Raw genomic sequence first — 19141 nt, 5'->3', positions numbered from 1 at the left:
AGAGAGAGACAGACACTGGGATAGAGAGATGGGAAAAGAGAGAGAGACATGGAGATAGAGATATGGATAAAGAGAGAGATGGGGAGAGTGAGAGACACACACGGGAAGAGAGAAGACAGTTGGGATTGGGTAAGGACAAAGAACCAAGTGACTGCTTCATGTCTGCGAGTGAGTGATACAATGACAGCAGTGATGTTGCCATGATGTGGAGATGTTGGTGTTGGACTAGGGTGGACAAAGTTAAAAAATACACAACACAAGGTTATAGTCCAAAAGGTAATGAGAGCAGAAGAGAGAGAATGATACTGGACTGAGGATAAAGGGAAGTTTGGAATGATCAAGTGAATAAACGTTTTGGATGAATTGTGAAAAAAAAGAAACAGACCAGGAGCAAAAGCCAGAGTGGGAATACAGTGGTGAGGCATTGTAATGTGTAAATTCCTTAGGCCTCTTTACCCGTCTCTCTATTCCCGTGTCTGTCTGTCTGTCTCTCTCTCTCTGTCTTTACCTGTCTCTCTATTTTCTGATTTACATTGTATGGGGTTTGAATTATAAATGTTTCTCCTAGTACCTAACGTGATGAAAACAGTTTATTTCTCTTTTTGACAGGGACACAAGCTGTAATATAGTCATCAGCAATGAACCATTATTCAGCAGAAAGCCCATCATCTTCAACCCAGACTTCTTTGTGGAGAAACTTCGCCATGAGAAGCCGGAGGTGTTTCTGGAACTGGTTGTGAGCAATCTAACACGTCTCATTGACCTTCCTGGGATTGAGTTTGCCCAGCTGATTGGGGAGGAGGAGCCCTGTTTACCCAGCAACACCAGTTCCAGCTTCTTCCGCCCATTCAACTTCCTCAAACGCAAAGGTCAGTGCAGAATTTTCGATAAATATTGGCACAGATTTCCCAGGTGTCTCCAGCACTTGGCATTATTAAACTCAAATGACTGATCTGTGTGGCCATCTGCTGTTCTGTATTTAACAAAGATTTCATTTAATTATGCCAGTTATACCTGGCATAAATCATATCCTCTAGGGAGCTTCAATCAATCCTGTTCATGTTATGGATCTCTGCAACTATACTAGAACACAATGAGAAAACAGTACAATCATTCATAAAACAGTACAATCATTCATAGAACAGTACAGCACAGTACAGGCCCTTCAGACCTCTGTGTTATGCCAATTGTTTATCCTACTGTAACATCAAACTAACCTATATACTATATACCCTTCATTGTACTATCTTCCATGTGACTATCCAAGAGTCGCTTAAATGTCCCTAATATATATGACTCTAGTATTACCACTGACAGTGCATTCCACACACCCACCACTCTGTGTAAAGAACCTACGTCTGATATCTACCTTAACCTTCCTCCAATCACTTTAAAATTATGCCCCTCATCATCTTGTACACTTTTATCAAGTCACCTCTCGTCCTTCTTGGCTCCAATGAGAAAAACCCAAGCTCCCTCAACATTTCTTCATATGGCATTCCCTCGAGTCCAGGCAGCAGCTTGGTAAATCTCCTCTGCACCCTCTTGAAAGCTTCCATATCTTTCCTATAATGAGGTGACCAGAACTGAACACAATATTCCAAGTATGGCTAACCATGGTTCTGTAGAGTTGCAGCATAACCTCGCAGCTCTTAAACGATTGACAATGATCAGCAGCCAGAATATCTAAAGACATAATCACACCATACAGAGGCAGCCAGTTTTAGGGACTCACCTGTGTCATTATTCAAATGCACAAATTTGGTTTCACATATATGCTAATCTCATGCAGCTTTACTTCAGCATCACTTCTGAGAACCCCATTGTTGCTAAATTAAAAATCACACAACACCAGGTTATAGTCCAACAGGTTTAATTGGAAGCACACTAGCTTTCGGAGCGACGCTCCTTCATCAGGTGATTGACAGTCCAACACCAGCATCTCCAAATCATGATTGCTAAATTAGACATTTCTTATCAACTCCCCCCAGTATTGGATGAGTAAAAAATTCTTCCTCCCAAATTTTGGAAAAACTGAAACCATTAATTTTTTTCTAAACTCCATCCTTTGTTATTGAATTCCATTCTAATCCCTCAACAGTCTGAGATTAGGTATGTCTGTTTGCAGATTACGATCACTTTCAGTGATGAACTTCTGATCTCACGCCTGCATTATCACTAAGACCACCTGTTTTCTTTCTCTGGTACATTACCCGAGTTTCCTTCTCTCAGTTCATCTGCTAAAAACTCTAAAATCTCTCAACCTCTCCACCTTGCTTATCTTTGTTTAAGACTCTCCTTATGAAGTTACTTCTTTTACCAAGCTTTAGGTCATCTGATTAATATCTCCCTGTGTGACTCCTTATTTTATTTTCTATTGTTACTGAGAAATTCCTTTGTTTTATTATATTAAAGTTATTGTAAATATCAGCTGTTGTGATGATGAATAACTGAAGCAGGGATAAAGTGTCTGTTGATGGGATGCATCAGGTAGTCATTGTCAGCAGTGTCATGAGTACTTTCAAATTTTAATGTTTGTTTATGTTTTTTAGAGAAGGGAGTTGTGTTTGGAGCTCCACTAACAGAAGAAGGAATTGCTCAGGTTTATCAGCTCATTGAATATCTCTACAAAAGTGAGTGAAACTGCAATATTAATTTAGTAATAAGGCATCTGACTGGTCACACAGTCTTGATCTCTCCTCAGCTTCTTTTGATTCCCTCTCTGTCCTAGTCTCCTTTTAATTTTCTCCCATCCAGCTTCTCCTATTCAACTTTTTCCCTCCGTCTTACCCTCTCATTCCCTATCTTTACCCCCTTCTTTTTTCTATCTTCATCTTGTTCTTTTCCCTTTTTCTGATAATATTGCTTAGAATAAACCTAGAACTTGGATTTCAGCCCCTTCTATAATCCTACCTTACAGGACAGTAGCAGTTCTTTCATCAAACAAACTGTCTTTCAATATCATTGAAGCTGTTCAAAAATTGTATGTAACAGTGAAAAAGAGAATCTGGGAGAATTTGAAAATGACTGTTTTCTTATAACGATAAAAAGCACTAATCCTAATCCTGATCTCAGAGGCCTATGAAGAGTTATTAGTGAACCAAATGGGTTTTTGCATGTGTTTATATTTGTTCTAAAAGTAAACTCTGACCTGACAGTTCTATTTGCATAGGTTGCGAACTCTTCCAGTCTTAAAGACCATGTGTATATCTCTCTTTTCCTCCATCACAGATCTCCACGTGGAGGGTCTGTTTCGTATTCCTGGGAACAGTATACGACTGCAGTACCTGAAAGAAGCTTTAAATGGTGGAGTGGACGTAGATTTGAATTCTGGAGTGTTTCATCCAAATGACATAGCAACTTTGTTGAAAATGTTCCTTGGAGAATTACCAGAACCACTGCTCAGTCATAGACATTATAACGCTCATCTCAAAATAGCAGGTACAAGGAATCACACTCTATAGGGAGCAATAGTCTGCGTGGGAGAGACATGTATGAACATATGGAATAGAAGCAGAAGTAGACCACTTGGCCCCTCAAGCTTGTTCTGCCATTCAATAAGATCATGGCTGATCTTGTTTGTGTTTCAAATTGAATATTCCCATCTATTCCTAATAGTCTTTGAATTTACTGCCAAGTAAGAATCTCTCCACCTCTACCTTAACAATATTCAATAATCTTTTCCATGGCTACATTATCAAGACCACTCAGGATCTTTGTAAACTGCATTCAGGTCACTTCTCTTATAAACTCAAGTGGAAATAAGTCCAGCCTGTCCAACCTAAGACAGCCCACTCATTCTAGGTATAAACATAGAAAGATTCTGAACCACCACCATCACCACAACTAAGTATTGCATTACATTCTTGACTTATGCCTTCTAGATGGTGGACAGGTTTTGGGGAGTTGGGAGATGAGTTACTCAGTGCAGGGGTGTTCACCTCTGATCTGCTCTTTTAGCCAAAGTACTTAGATGGATGATCCAGTTCAGTTTCTGGTCAATGATAAACTCCAGGAATTTCAGTGATGGTGATGCCATTGGATCTCATGGGTGATGGTGAGATTGTCTCTTTTTGGAAATGGTCATTATCTGGCACTTGTGTGATGGGAAGGTTATTTACCACACAACTGTCTGCAACTTCCTTATGTCTTCACAGCATCTTTTCCTACCTATGTTGGTGAAATTAGTTACTGAGTTTTCATTCCCCTCACATAAATCATCGATGTAAATGTGTAAAATGTTGATGCTTCTGCACAAAACCTTATGAGACTCTACTTGTCAAGTCAAACCAATCAGTTAAAGACTTTTTATGCATCCTTCATTTTCTGAGAGCCAGCAATCTTCAATTCATGCTAAGATGTTAACCCTCAAAATGGGATTTATTTTCCGCAGTAACCTTTGATGTAGCACGTTTTTAAAATGCTAAGTATAGTATGCCTTTTATCTACAATGCATAGTACTCCTTCAAAAAACTCCCTTTGACTGAACCATGCTGACTCTTCCCAATCACCTTTAGCTTTTTTGTATGCCAGCTACTATCTGAGTATGAGAAACATGGGTACAGGGAGCAGCAAACTAAATGCAAGAGAAATGAGTATGTGGAATAGCAGGATGTGAGACAGATAGCCAGGTGTAGGGAGCAGAAATGTTTTGGTGAGAGAATTGCATATTGGGATTAACATTAAACTTGAGAATGACAGGGCAACAGCAATGTGTGTGTCCGTGTGCAACTGTCTGTGTGACAGCAGAGAGAGCAGCAGTCTGCATAAGAGAGAAGTGGGTACAGGGGTGGGTTTAAACTGATTTGTCACATGGAAAGAAACTGGAGGTATAGTTGAAATTGGGAAGAAGTATAACTAGTAATTAGAAGTAAATAAAATAAAAATGAAATTAGAAGGCAGGCAAATGAAGGTGAATATTAGTAAAGCTTACAGTTCAAATAATGCAAGTTGAGGGCATAGCACCCTAATATTTCAAATGCTATGTATGATGTCAATAATTTAAAGGCATACGTAGGGGTAAATAGGTTTACTCTAATAGATGCAGGCGAACCAAGACTGGGAACTGAATTTTCGAAGAGATTTGACATTTAGGAAGAAGAGGCAAAAAATAAAATGAGGAGGCATTGCACTGTTGGTAAGGGATAGGATTAGTGCATCTGTAAAGGACAATCAGTTGGAGAAACCATATAAGCTGTGATGCATTGCAGCAGCTCACCAAGGCTCCCTCCACAGCATCTTCCATACCTGCAGCCTTTACCACCTAGAAGAGTACAATGGCAATGCAGGAGGATGACATAACCTGACACTTCCCCTCCAAGTCATTGCAACATCCTGACTTGGAACTATATCACCATTCTTGCATTGTCACTGGATTAAAGTCCTGGAGCTCTTCCTAAAAGCAATGCCCCCACCTTCCAAGGGTTACAGAGGACAGCTCATGGATGGTTAATAAATGCTGACCTGTTCAGCAAAATGCACATCCCATGAACAAATTAAAAACAAATAGCAGTGGTATGGTGAGGCATGGAATCAATTAGAAGACAAGGGAAATATGTAGCATGGGTAAGAGTAATCATTGGTGACTTCAATTTGCATATAGACTGGTATCCTACTGAGCAATAATGTTGTGGAGGATGAGTTTCAGGAATGTGTAAGGATGGTTTTCTATACCAGTAAGTTGAGGATCCAACTTGAGAGCAGTCTATTTTCACTCTAGTATTATGTAACAAAAAGGCTAATTGATAATCTTGTCATAAAAGACTATTTAAGGATAAAAGACCATCATGTTAAAGTTTTATATTATGTTAGAAAGTGAAGTAGTTCAATCTGAAACAAACAAATTTCTGGAAAAACACAGCAAGTCTGTCAGCATCTGTGGAGAGAAGGCAGATTAGCATTTTGAATCTAGTGACCCTTCTTCAGAACTGATTTTAGCTAGGAAATATGTGCGAAGAATGAGTGGGTGGAAGGGAGGTGTAGATGGAGCCCAGAGAGAGAGAGAAAAATAGTTAGGCAAATAAAGGAATGGGGAAAGGTCAGCCTGGGAAAACGAATAGCTACTAATGGAGACCATTGTTATTGCAGCCTATGTCCTGATGAAGGGCTTTTGCCCGAAACGTCGATTTTGCTGCTCGTCGGATGCTGCCTGAATTGCTGTGCTCTTCCAGCACCACTGATCCAGTATATGATGACAAAGTCTAGTATGTAGTGGTTGGGTTTAGGACATGCTTTCTCACCACAGATGCTGTCAGATCTACTGAGTTTTTTCCACAATCCACAATTCTTTGTTTATTTTTGTTTAGCTCAATCTGAAGCCAGAATGTTAAATTTAAATGAAGAAAATTGTGAAGATTTGGGGGTAAAATTGGCTGAAGTACACTGAACATAATATAAGAACCAGGAACAGGGGTAGGCCACCTGGCCCTATGAACCTGCTCCACCATTCAATAAGATCATGGCTGAACTTTTCATGGTCTCAGCTCCACTTACCTGCACTCTCATCAGAAACCTTAATTCACTTACTGTTTAGAAAATTATTTACCTTAGCCTTAAAAACATTAAATGGCGAAGCGTCAATTACTCACTGGGCAGGGAATTCCACAAATTCACCAACCCTTTGGATGAAGAAGTTCCTTCTCAATTCAGTCCTAAATCTGCTCCCCCTAATTTTGAGGCTATGCCCTCTTGTTCTAGTTTCACCGTCAGTGGAAACAACCTCTCTGCTTCTATTTTATCTATTCCCTTCATAATTTTGTTTCTATAAGAACTCCCTCATTCTTATGAATTCCAATGAATATAATCCCAGTGTACTCAGAGTCTCCTCATAAGCCAACTCCATAATCAACCTAGTGAATCTCCTCTGCACTTCCTCCAGTGCCAGTACATCATTTGTCAAGTAAGGAGTACTTAGTATTCCAGATGTGACCTCACCAGCACGTATACAGCTGCAACAGAACCTCCCTGCTTTTAAGCTCAATCCGTTTAGCAATGGAGGACAAAATTCCATTGGCCTTCTTAATTACCTGTTACACCTGCAGACCAACCCTTTGTGATTCATGCACAAGGACACCCAGGTCTCTCTGCACGGCTGCGTGCTGCAATTTTTCCCGTTCAAATAATAATCCTTTTTACCGTTGTTCCTACAAAAATGGATGACTTCACATTTATCAGCATTGTACTCCATTTTCCAGACCTTTGCCACTAACTTAAACTATCTATATCCCTCTGCAAACTTTCCAAGAACTTTGCAGACTTTGCTCTGCCACTCATCTTAGTGTCATCTGCAAACTTTGACACATTACACATGGTCCCCAACTCCAAATCATCTATGTAAATTGGGACAGTATATGATTTGGAGATGCCGCTGTTGGACTGGGGTGTATAAAGTTAAAAATCACACAACACCAGGTTATAGTCCAACAGGTTTAATTGGAAGCACTAGCTTTCAGAGCGCTGCTAATTCATCAGGTGAGGGAGCAGTGCTCTGAAAGCTAGTGCTTCCAAATAAATCTGTTGAACTATAACCTGGTGTTATGGATCTTTAACTTGGGACAATACAACTCAATATAATGATAATATGTAGGCATTGGATATTTTCAAAGAATTATTACATGGTTTATACCAACCTTACACAAACCAGAGAATTGAGAGACTTTTAGAATAGGAATGAATGTTTGGCTGAGACAAATGAGGATCTATTCTAGGTCAAATCAGGAGAATTTATAATGGGGAATGAAGTAGCAGAAAGATTACTATATGCCTGTCCTCACTGAGAAAGATACAAAACATTTTCTTGAAATAGAGTTCCAAAGGATATTGAGGAGTTGACATAAATTAATGTAGTGAGGTGGTCTTTTTGGAGGAATTAGTGGGACTGAAGGTTGATAAGACGCAGGACGTGATATTCTGCATCTAAGTGTTGAAAGGGGTAGCTACATGGAGTGGATGTGTTGGTGAACATCTTTCAAAATTGTTGAGTTTTTGGATTGGTTCCTGCAGTTTGGAAGATAGTAAATGTCACCGCACTGTTTAAGATGGGAGAGAGACAGGAAAGGAAATTACAGGCTTGTTGGTCGTATACCTGTGGAATCTGTTTTTAAAAAGTGATAAACGGAGACTTGGATTGTAATGATGTGATTTGGTATTAACTGGTCATTTTCGTGTTAGCAGGCTGTGACTAATGGGGTAAAGCAAGGATCAGTGTTTGGGTCCCAGCTGTTCCTGATCTATGCAGTGATTTGGATGTGGGGACCAAGGGAGCCCTGTTGTGGTGTAGTGGTAGTGTCCTTACCCCTGGACTGAGGGGCTTGGGTTCAAGTCCCATCTGCTCCAGAGAGGTGTTATGACATCTATGAACAGGTTGATTAGAAAAATAGATTTAAATAATTTGAATGTGGGCACCAAATGGTATAAATCTGTTCTGCAATAATGCGTGTTTCTTCAATGCAAATTGGCTTTAATGCAATTGAAGAATTTAGACTGTTATTTGTATAACGTGAACTTTCCTTACCTGTGTTGGCTATAATGAGAATCCAATCCCATTAGATTAAATGGCGCCACTATTGTACAATTTCCTTATAACACAAGATCATACAGGAATGGAACTCTTGCGTTATATTGGTATTGACTGTATTTGTAAGTTGTGGTGAGAATGTGTCCTGTGAGGAAAAGGATCTTCAGGAGAATTTGGACAGATTTAGTGAGTACAATAAATCATAGCAGATGGAATGTAATATGGAAAAATATGTTGTTATCCACTTTGGTATGAAGAACAGAAGTACAGGAAGCACCAGTCTGTGTGCCTGAGAGAGGCAGGTAAAGGGAACAAGAATCTTTGCTGTCCTTGCAACTTTCTCACTCTCATATGCAGTCTGTGAGAGAGAGACAAAGTATGGGGACAGCAGTCTTTCTATGTGAGAGACAACCACAGGGAGTAAACATCAATTTATATGTAAGCAATTCCTGCAGATCAGTAGTAATGGCTGTGGAGACTGTCTGTATACTAAATAAGTTATTTTGACTAATGTGTTTCTGGTGTTGATTACTTTTACCCACGTGTGATGTCATTTCTCCTTATTAGATCTAATGGTGTTTGATACAAAAGGGAAGAAAACTGTTCCTGACAAGGAGCGTCAGATTGAAGCTCTTCAGCTACTCTTTCTGTTGTTGCCCTCGGCCAATCGGAACCTGCTGAAGTTACTGTTGGATCTCCTATATCAAACTGCCAAACAACAAGAAAAGAACAAGATGTCTGCCTACAACCTGGCACTTATGTTTGCTCCACACATTCTCTGGCCCAGGAATGTAAGTGGAGGTCGTCTTTGCTCTTTCATACAATCTGATTGTATTTTTTCACAAGTAATATATAAGTCTCCAATGATAAAGCTCATCCAATAAGTTTTGAAAATAAAACAAATAAACTCGGTGACATTAGATCATTTCAGTGACTCTTCATAAACCCATGTTTACTGTCTCTAACTAACCTGTATTCCCAGCAAAGTTTCAAAGATCAAAGACTATGGGAAAAGATGTCAAATGAAGTGTCAAGACCAGTTATTTCCAGCTTGAATCCAGAACTGTTTATTGTGTCGGTCCTTTGTTTTTATCTGTTTATTGCCTGCTGATTTGATTTAGTTCTTTTTTTTCCTATTAACAGCTGGTAGCTGCTGACATCCAAGAAAACATCACCAAACTGAATAACAGCACAGCATTTCTGATTAAACACTCTCAGAAGCTTTTCCGGGTAATAAAGTTCAGATTGTGTCAAGAATTGGGACAGAGTGTGGGAGGGTTAGCATATGGGGAGGGATTTTCAATACCAAGAAAGGAGTATCAGGACAGGTTTGGAGGGTGAATTTGGGGAATGGGTGTCAATGCGTGAAAGGGAGGTGAACATGCAGGTAGTCTACTTGAGGAACGGGTATCAGCACTGAAGAGGGACATCAATGTGGGAGCAGGTATTATGTTTGGTGAGTGGGCAATGAGCTTGAGCCTATTTTCTGGAGAGTTGAGGGTTGGGTGGTCACTGAAGGGAATGATTGTTGTGGTCAGAGTTAGAAAGCAGAAATGCAGTTTTCACTAAAAAATAAACTAATACCATTTAAATGTCTGATTTGAAAGTCTTTTGCTGCTGTGTTCAAAATACATACTTTTACACAGTAGATGTAAACCTGAAGAAAATGAGAGTAGAATGCTGGAAGTCAGCCAGGATTCTGAAGGTCTCTGTACTGGATTTACTTGATCCAGTAGTGATTCACAATCTGGACATAATATCTACCCAGGATCTGGATATGAAAGGGCTATGAATTTGAATCTCAAAGAGGTGGTTTGTTGATTCATGTCTTACAATTAATTTCAGGATTGTATTCTCATTTCTTTTGTCTATGCAGGCACCAGCATATATTCGAGAACTTGCCAGATTGCAGTTCACAGGTTCAAAACTTTCAATGATCAAAGTAAGAATTTACGATTTTCTATTATTTATAAGAACCTGAAACTGCCTAAAGCTATCGCTACCAAGTTAGCAGTTGAGCACAGTGGCAGTCACTTGAAATCATAGAATGGTTACAGCACAGAAAAAGGTCATTTGGCTCATTGTGTCTCTTCAAGAATAATTTAGCTAATCTACACCCCCTTTTCTCCCCCCTGGCGCTATATTGTAGATTTGTTTTCTTTTGATATTAACTATTTTGAAAGCCACGATTGGCTCTGCCTCCACCACAGGCATTGCATTCCAGACCCTAACACCTTGCTGAAACAAAAAAAAAATTTCTTTGTGTTAACTTTTTTTTGCCAATCTTCATAAATCTATGTCATCTGGTTCTCAGACCTTCTGCCAATTGACAGTTTGCCCTTATTTATTTTGTCCTAACTCTTCCTGATTTTGAACACTTCTATCATATCTCCTTTTAATCTTGTGTTTTCCAAGGAAAACAATCCCAGTTTCTCAAATCTGTCTGCGTAGCTGAAGTTTTATCACTTGAACAATTCTCAACTTCTTCTGCACCCTCCCTAATATCTTCACACCTTCCTAAAATATGGTGTTCAGAGCTGGAGACAGTACTCCAGTTCAGGCTGAACTAGCATTTTATTTAGGTTGAACGTAATGTCCATGCTTTTGTACTCTTAATATAAAAAAAAACAGGATGTTTCATAAAAGCTGTCTCACCCTGCTCTGATCTTCAATATTGTGTTCATGTATATCCCCAGATTCCTCTATTTCTGCTCTCTCTTTAGAATTGTACCTTTATCGCAGAATTGTTATGGTGCAGAAAGAGGCCATTTGGCCTTTGTGTCTGTACTGGTTCTCCAAATGAGTATCTTAATTTATTGCCATTTTTCTGCCTTCATACCTAAGCTCACTTTCCCTGTGATTTATGTTTCTTGGACTGATGAGGTCTCTGAATTTATCCAGGTCATTAAGTCATAGAAGCAGTTTAAATGCGTGGTTAGACTATAACAGTGAAAACATGAGATTTTAAAAAGACGGGGGGGACATTTTTCACGCACAGGGTGGTCCACGTGTGGAATGAACTTCCAGAGGAAGTGGTCAGTGCAGTTACAGTTACAACATTTAAAAGAGATTTGTATAAGTACATGAATAGGAAAGGTTTGGAGGGAAATGGGTCAGGAGCAGGCAGGTGGGACTAGTTTAGTTTGGGATTATGCTCAGCATGGATTGTATGGACCAAAGGGTCTGTTTCCGTGATATATGACTCTATTACGGACTGTAGGAAGTATTTAAATAGCTCAGTAAAATGTATGATGTAGGAGAGTGTACCAGTGTTGTGGAAGGAATGGGATTGGTGTGCTGAATGAGTTCCTGTGTTCTATATATTTATAATTATTATATATGTTCTACAAGTTTATGTTAACCCTTAGCTTCCTGTATTTTGAGAAATGCTTTCTAAAGTTTAGAATGCTCTTTCTTTTCAGGATGATCTGGATATATTGCCAGCTCAAGATTGCTCAGATTTACTCATTATGAAAAATGCAAAGCGGACTGGATTGCATTCAGTTTCACGACTAAAGGAGGAAACACAGCAGCATACAGAGGAGGCCCTGAAGGAACTCTTTAAACATGTCAGTAATATGCCGAACTCTGCAAAGAAGAAAAGACTCGTGAGACAGGTAAGGGTGGGGGAAGAAGCTGCTTTTGCTGTAGTTTCATCTAGTGAGCTGTTCAAATCATGAAAGCTCGGGCTTTAATGGGTTCAATCAGCTGCTGTTCCCTATGCTCGGTGAGCTATTTGACCAGGTGAGTTTAGATTTTGCATAAAGGAAGGGGCTTCATCTCCTGAACATTTCCTGTGGAAAATGTGCATCAGTGATCATGAGGACAGGAATGGACTTTATACAGAAGAACCTCGATTATCCGATGGACACGGGCAGGGAGTATTTCATTCGGTTAATTGAATGCCAGATAGCAAAGTTAGCCAAGCATTGGGACCTTGCAGTCTTGTTTGGATAATCCAAAATTCGGTTAATCGAATGCAGGATAATCGAAGTTCCTCTGTACTGATTATACAACAATATACTCCTTGTTAGTTAATTCAAAAAGATTGAATTTTTACACTATTGCAAGTTTGCTATCTGTGGTATCCTAGAGTTTAGGAGACATTAAAACCCAAAAAACTCTTAAAATCTTTGTTACTTCTGACTCCAAATACAGACAACCCCAATGAAATGACAGTAGCCCAGTGTACAAATGTTTTGTTTGACATCAGCCTACCCTCAATCCTAGATTCTGAAGCTGCTTGGATTCAGACTGCTTAGGCTAATGCCTATCTCTGCCTCTCCTACTATAACATATGACTCCCCTAGCAAATCCTCCTCCTATTGCTATGGATTGAATCAGTTGCAATAACAAAATTTTAGAATGCTGGAAAACTGAAAGAAAATTCCTGCTTGCATCTTGCAGACTGAGGAATCTCTTCACTCCAGAGTGTTGTAGGCCTTTGGAATTGTCTAATGTGAAGGAATGGTTTTTGGACTGTTGTCTGTGGACCATTTAGGTCAGATAAAAGACTGCAAACCACTTACTGGTGTTATCCACCTCCTTTAGCCGTCACCACACCAAAAAAAAACAAAAATCATGGGAAAAGCAGTATTGCCTTGAATGTGATAATGCCTGAATCCAAGTTTTAGAAATTCAGTATCATTTTTGAGTCAACATTCAATCATCCTGTCCTTAGCTTTCAGCTCCACAAAGGTTGAAAATGTGTATTTTGCAATACTGTGTTATAACTAACATAATCTCATTTATGCCACTAAATTGTTCCTTACACAGTTAACGATTCCCGACACCCAGGAGCTGGTCCGGTTCAGTTGTTATACTTGAGTGGTGTGAGTTATAGTGTGTATCAGTTTTTAAGATCAGTCAATGGACAAACTCATGGGCCATAAATAATTTGTAGACCACCCTTTTTGAACCAATGCCTAAGAGGATTGCGGATTCTCCATCATTGAGTATATCCAAGACTTGGACAGATTTTTAATCTGTCAAGGGATCTAGGGAATGAGTAGAAGTGTGAAGATACAGCAGGTTAGCCCTGAATACATTTAATGGTGGAGCAGGCTCTAAGTCAAACGGTCAACACCTGATCTGACAGGTCTCACCATCAAGCAGGACATAATACAGAAGTGTCATATCCATTGCTCAGTCCCAATGAATAAGCTTCACTGGGGGATGTTATATTTCACTACCTCTTGTATGTTCTGCATTTTATGCAATCGTATCTCCTTGTCCTCCTCTAGTTTCACAAAAGCTCAGTGACTGGTACTCCTGAAGGATTTATTTCACCAAAACCCAAGAAACACATACGTTCCAAGTCTTTCGGAGGTCGTATTAAGGTAAGGCGGTCATCATGCTTGATTAGTAAACCTGAGATTAAAATACAACTGTTCCAACCCAAAGATGAAAAAGAACAAGTGTGCAACTGATTACATGTGGTAAGGCATAGCTCATGTTGAAATCTGCTGCTGATAATCACATGTACGTCATGTGAGGACAATGCTAGGCTTTGAAATCTCCACAGAGATTTCCCTGTCTACCATCTAATGGGAAGGCAGTGGCCTAGTGGTATAATGGGGAGAAAGTGAGGTCTGCAGATGCTGGAGATCAGAGATGGAAATGTGTTGCTGGAAAAGCGCAGCAGGTCAGGCAGCATCTAGGGAACAGGAGAATCGACGTTTCGGGCATTAGCCCTTCTTCCTGAAGAAGGGCTAATGCCCGAAACGTCGATTCTCCTGTTCCCTAGATGCTGCCTGACCTGCTGCGCTTTGCCAGCAACACATTTCCATCCCTAGTGGTATAATCACTAGATTATTAATCCATAGACCCAGGTTTGAATGCTGCCTTGGCAGTTGGTGGAATTTGAATTCAATAAAAAAAACTGGAATTAGGGGTCTAATGATGAGCATGAAATCATTATCGATTGTCAGAAAAATCCATCTAGTTCACTAATGTCCTTCAGGGAAGGAAATCTGCCATTCTCACCTCAGTTGCCCTCTGAAATAGCCTAGCAAGCCATTCATTTATACCAATTGCTACAAAGTCTCAGAAATGAAACCAGATGGATCACCTGGCATTGACTTAGGCACAGGAAAAGGCAATGGCACAAACAACCCGGTTAACCCTGCAAAGTCCTGTTCACTAACATCCAGGGGCTAGTGCCAAAATTGGGAGAGCAACAGCCTGACATGGTCATATTCACAGAATCATACCATACAATGTCCCAGACACCACCGTCGCAATTCCTGGAGGTGGCCTGTCTCCCCAGCAGGATAGACCCAGCAAAGGTATTGGCACAGTGGTATGCCCTGGGAGTCCTCAACATTGTCTCTGGACCCCATGATGTCTTGTGGCTCCAGATTAAACATCGGCAAAGAAACCTCCTGCTGATTTACCACAGTGTCGTCCTTCAGCTGATGAATCAGTACTCCTCCATGTCGAACAACACTCGGAGGAAGCACTGAGAATGGCAAGGCCACAAAATGTATACTGGGTGGGGGAATTTCAATTTTCACCACCAAATTGACTTGGCAACGGTGCTATTGATTGATCTGGTCAGGTCCTAAGGGATATGGCTGCTAGACTGGATCTGCAGCAGGTGGTGAAGAAACCAATAAAAGGGAAAAACATACTTGACCTCACCCTTACCAGTCTGCCAGCTACAGATCATTGGTCCATGACAGTATCAGTAAGAGCGAGCACTGCACAGTCCTTGTGGATGCAAAGTCCTGATTTCACATTGAGTTCACCCTCCATTGTGATGTGCAGCACTATCACTGTGCTAACTGGGACAGATTTCAAACAGATGTAGCAATGCAAGACTGGGCATCCATGAGGTGCTGTGGGCCATCAACAGCAGCAGAATTGTACTCCAGTGCAATCTGTAACCTCATGACCTGGCATATCCCCCATTAAAACAAGCGCTGCTTGAGCACTTAAGTAAGGCTTAAAACGTAGGAATTCACTAATGCGTTCAGCGGTTGTGGTATTTTTTGTGATAGAGCAAGTGGATTTCCTGAGTATAGGTTCAGTTATATACAAGTGATTGCATTTCCTGTCACATACTTAGTGAGAAACATCAAATATCTCTTTGCAGCATGCGGCAAATAAAGACTTGGTGACAGGGGCTCTGGTGTCAGTGTTCAAATCATACTGAAGGTTGATTCTGTTTCTCACAGCGCAAAGTTTTGGGTGGTCAGTATATCTCTGAAAGGAAAAGCAAAAACCCAACACCAGATAAAGCGATTGAAAGCCATGGATACCCTCAAGTGGGTGATGTGGAGAACCTGGAGCAGGTGAGACTTTGCACCCCTGCAGTGCACACTGGTATTTTGTGGTTTGTAATGTGATGTTTGTTTTTAAATCACAAGTACTGAAAACCTGTGTTGAAAAGAATAAAGATAGGTTCAGTTCAGTGATAGACTTGAATAAAGATATCATGGATAGCAGAGAAGGACAAGGCATTGTCTTGGTGCTGGGATACTTTCTAGATAGTATCCTTGAAAGGTGTTCTCACAGATTGTATTTAATCAATCATAATCGGTGTCTCTGGAGTGCACTCAAGACTAGAGAGGGCAGTATGGTGAACTTTCTCACCACCAGTTGGTCAATGATTAGCAAAGCCGATAGAGCAGAAGGGTTTTTCAAATTGTGGCACCAGCCTCACACCAAATGTTCTTTACTAGTTCAGAAGTGTGAGGAATCAGCAGTACTGCACTTCGATCGTATCCGATCAAAGTCCACAGATGAAATCCTCAATGGCAGGAAGGTGACGTATAGTCTAATTCTTGATTCAGCTGTGAGGTTCATGTTTACGTGTCTTGGTTCTCAGTTCCGGGATACCTGATCCAAAGGAGGCATTGGACTTTTCAGTAACCTATTTTCTTCAAAATCGTAGGGTTACAGCATAGCTTCACCATAATGGGAAAAATTACTTATTGGAATAAGGTATGTATTCACAGAGTAGTTCTTGTGAAAACTATTGTATTTTTTTCAACGTAGTTGAGCAGCTTGTGCCGAAGGCTAAAATGGATCACTGTTCACAATATTGTATATTTGAGCAGTACAGCAATACATTTTTAGATGATTGTTCTGGGAATAAGTCACAGTGGTGAGTTGCTTCAAGCACTTTGACATTGAAATAGTTCCATACATATTCTCCGTTATAGGAGGAGAACTGTGAGATTGAGTACTCAAAGGCTGTGTCCTAAAGGGATGTCCAGCATACAATTTTGCAACCTTTTTCTGTCTGTGTACTCTGGCCTCCTAAAACATAAATAAGTCACTGTCCCTGAAGGTGAAGAATTGCCTTAAATGTGAAGCTGAGGGATTTTCCAAACCTCACTCTGCTACCATGAGACTGAAACCCAGGCCAATTTTCTCTCCAATTTTTAAAGCCCCTTGAAAACTGCAAACTATTTAAAATTTTTGTCAGGATCTTTTTCTGCCCCTGTTTAGCCTTGGAAATCAGATCCAAAGTTAATCAAAATGGCTTAATAAATCACCCACATTTGAGTACTTCCATGACAAAGGTTGCCCTGCCTGTCATTAGACACTCAAACACTGAGGCCACAAATGAAAATCACTCAGTACATTCAACTGATGTTGACAACAACAGCATGTAATAAAGAGCTAGGAGTAGGAACAAGAAAAATTAGAACAAAGTATCAAACACTTCCATGGTTGAATGTGTGACACGCTGCTGAGGGAACAATGCAATGGGGGAGGGAGTGTACTTGTAGATTGCCACAGTCTCAAAGGAGCTGTGTCCCGTGCACACAGAGACTGTACCTGTGGAAGGACGAGCTGGAAATTTCCAATTTCATCATTAACTTATGAACTGATGATATTGCAAATGGCTATACATTCTGATTAAGAATTTATTTTTCTGGCCTTGAGAGTAACTTTATTTTACAAAATAAAACCAGGGTCAAAGGTGAGCTAATCCACACATCACCACCTACTCTTCTTTTTTAAAAACAGGAAACCCTTGGAGTGAACCGAATAATCACAATTCCAACCAAGGAATCGGCCATGTAATTCAGTCTTCCTCTTGCTTTCAAAACATCTCAATAAGCTGTGAAACTGGACATCTCCGAGAGAATCACGAAGAACCACTAATCGACTCATTGGAACTGAAAATTGAATGATTAGAGCGACTATTAGTTTCATATCCTGTGCTTAACAGCCTAAACATTGTTATAATATGCCTCGTTTAACAGGGAGGCCAGCCTACAGATCAGGGAAAGGGGAAATTTGCATGGGCTACTTGGATGCATATAACAAAAACAACTGAGGCCCTGGGATGTGAAGTATGGAAAATGCAAGTAGTTGAAAGATGCTGAGTAACTGTGAAAATGAGGGTGTTACTGGTTGGCTTAACCTGCTGGCTTGCAATGTATTTATTTCAGACATTTCATAATTACCTGTCTCACTACTTCAAGCTATTCATGATGTAGCTTGGAACATCTGCTAGGAACCCTATCCTCTCAGGTGTTCAATTTGAAATGTAACCAACCAAATGAGGCCCCAAGAAAAATCACTGAGGAGGATTTGAGGTCAGACTGTAAGGCCAATCAGCTGAGAGATGTTGATTGTGTATCTTGAGAAATCTGCATGCAACTGCAATTCTTTATTTTTTTTCGGTATTTGCCATTGATATCTTTATTTTAATAGCACAGATATTCCAATGAGAGAGTCAGTCTAATTCCTCCTATTCCGACTGTGGTAAATGATGCCAAGAAATAGTTATATTTGAGTCAGCAGGAATCTTCAGCATCAACCCAAGCAGGAGGGAAGTAGAATGGGGGTTAAGGTAAGGAGTTTGGTTGAATGTTTAACAACTTAAGGTTTGTTGGTTACGTGGAAGAAACCATTAAATGGGGGGGAAGAGAAATCTTTTTTTAAACTGAACTTGCATTTTTTTAATGTGCCTGACTAATGTCTACTTTCATATTAGCCATATTCTAGAGTAATTCATTTTTTATATTTTTGTCATTTAAACCCTGTTACATGTGACTTTTTACTGTTGACACTCACTGACTGCGAGAGAAAGACATCTCAGAATTAAACTGCATCAATTATTATCCTGCACCTAGACACTGAGGTGGAAGGGGATGAGGCGAGGAGGGGCACACTTCTCTGTCCCTCTAACTCTCTGCTGCAGTTGATCACTCAGCTCAGTAGATAAACAGCCTGCTATATTTGATGGGAATTGATGGATTGGACTATTTTTAAGTTTCTGTTAACATTTGAATTGCACTGATTGTGATACTTATGGATGTTAGACACTCAAAATCAAGGCTGCAAAATCTAAGAGTGAGTGTCAATACCCCTACAGTAAATTACAGTCTTCAGTAATTGAAAGAATCAGCTAAAGGAATTGAATGTGATTTCTTTTTGTATGTTGTGAATGTCATTTTAAATATTGATGTCCTTGTATTTATGTATAATATATTAATGTTTTATAATTTTGTTGGATTTTTATTAACCAGACCATATTTGATAAGAAATCAATGCATCATATCATTTCCTGTAATCCTAGCTGCAAACAAAATCAATCAATCATCTGCTCGGAAATGAGGAAGGATGTTTAGTGCCAGAAATAAAAATACCGCAAACACCGCA

At 39.9% G+C, this 19141-nt stretch overlaps 1 protein-coding gene across 1 annotated transcript in view; it reads left to right on the top strand.

Annotated features, from left to right (window-relative positions):
* arhgap19 (Rho GTPase activating protein 19) overlaps positions 1 to 18828 on the top strand; it is a 24825-nt gene extending 5997 nt beyond the window's left edge. The window contains exons 2-11 of the mRNA XM_043712883.1: positions 610 to 869; positions 2553 to 2633; positions 3232 to 3441; positions 9083 to 9306; positions 9659 to 9745; positions 10392 to 10457; positions 11938 to 12132; positions 13759 to 13854; positions 15694 to 15810; positions 17498 to 18828. Coding sequence (XP_043568818.1) covers positions 610 to 869; positions 2553 to 2633; positions 3232 to 3441; positions 9083 to 9306; positions 9659 to 9745; positions 10392 to 10457; positions 11938 to 12132; positions 13759 to 13854; positions 15694 to 15810; positions 17498 to 17554 — 1393 coding nt within the window. The 3' untranslated portion in view covers positions 17555 to 18828. The remainder of the gene's footprint in view (positions 1 to 609; positions 870 to 2552; positions 2634 to 3231; positions 3442 to 9082; positions 9307 to 9658; positions 9746 to 10391; positions 10458 to 11937; positions 12133 to 13758; positions 13855 to 15693; positions 15811 to 17497) is intronic.
* Positions 18829 to 19141: the final 313 nt, after the last annotated feature.

The sequence above is a fragment of the Chiloscyllium plagiosum genome, chromosome 22, assembly GCF_004010195.1.
Source record: "Chiloscyllium plagiosum isolate BGI_BamShark_2017 chromosome 22, ASM401019v2, whole genome shotgun sequence".
Lineage (NCBI taxonomy): Eukaryota > Metazoa > Chordata > Chondrichthyes > Orectolobiformes > Hemiscylliidae > Chiloscyllium > Chiloscyllium plagiosum.
Note: the sequence above shows the minus strand (reverse complement) of the source record. Positions and strands in the feature narration are given on the sequence as shown.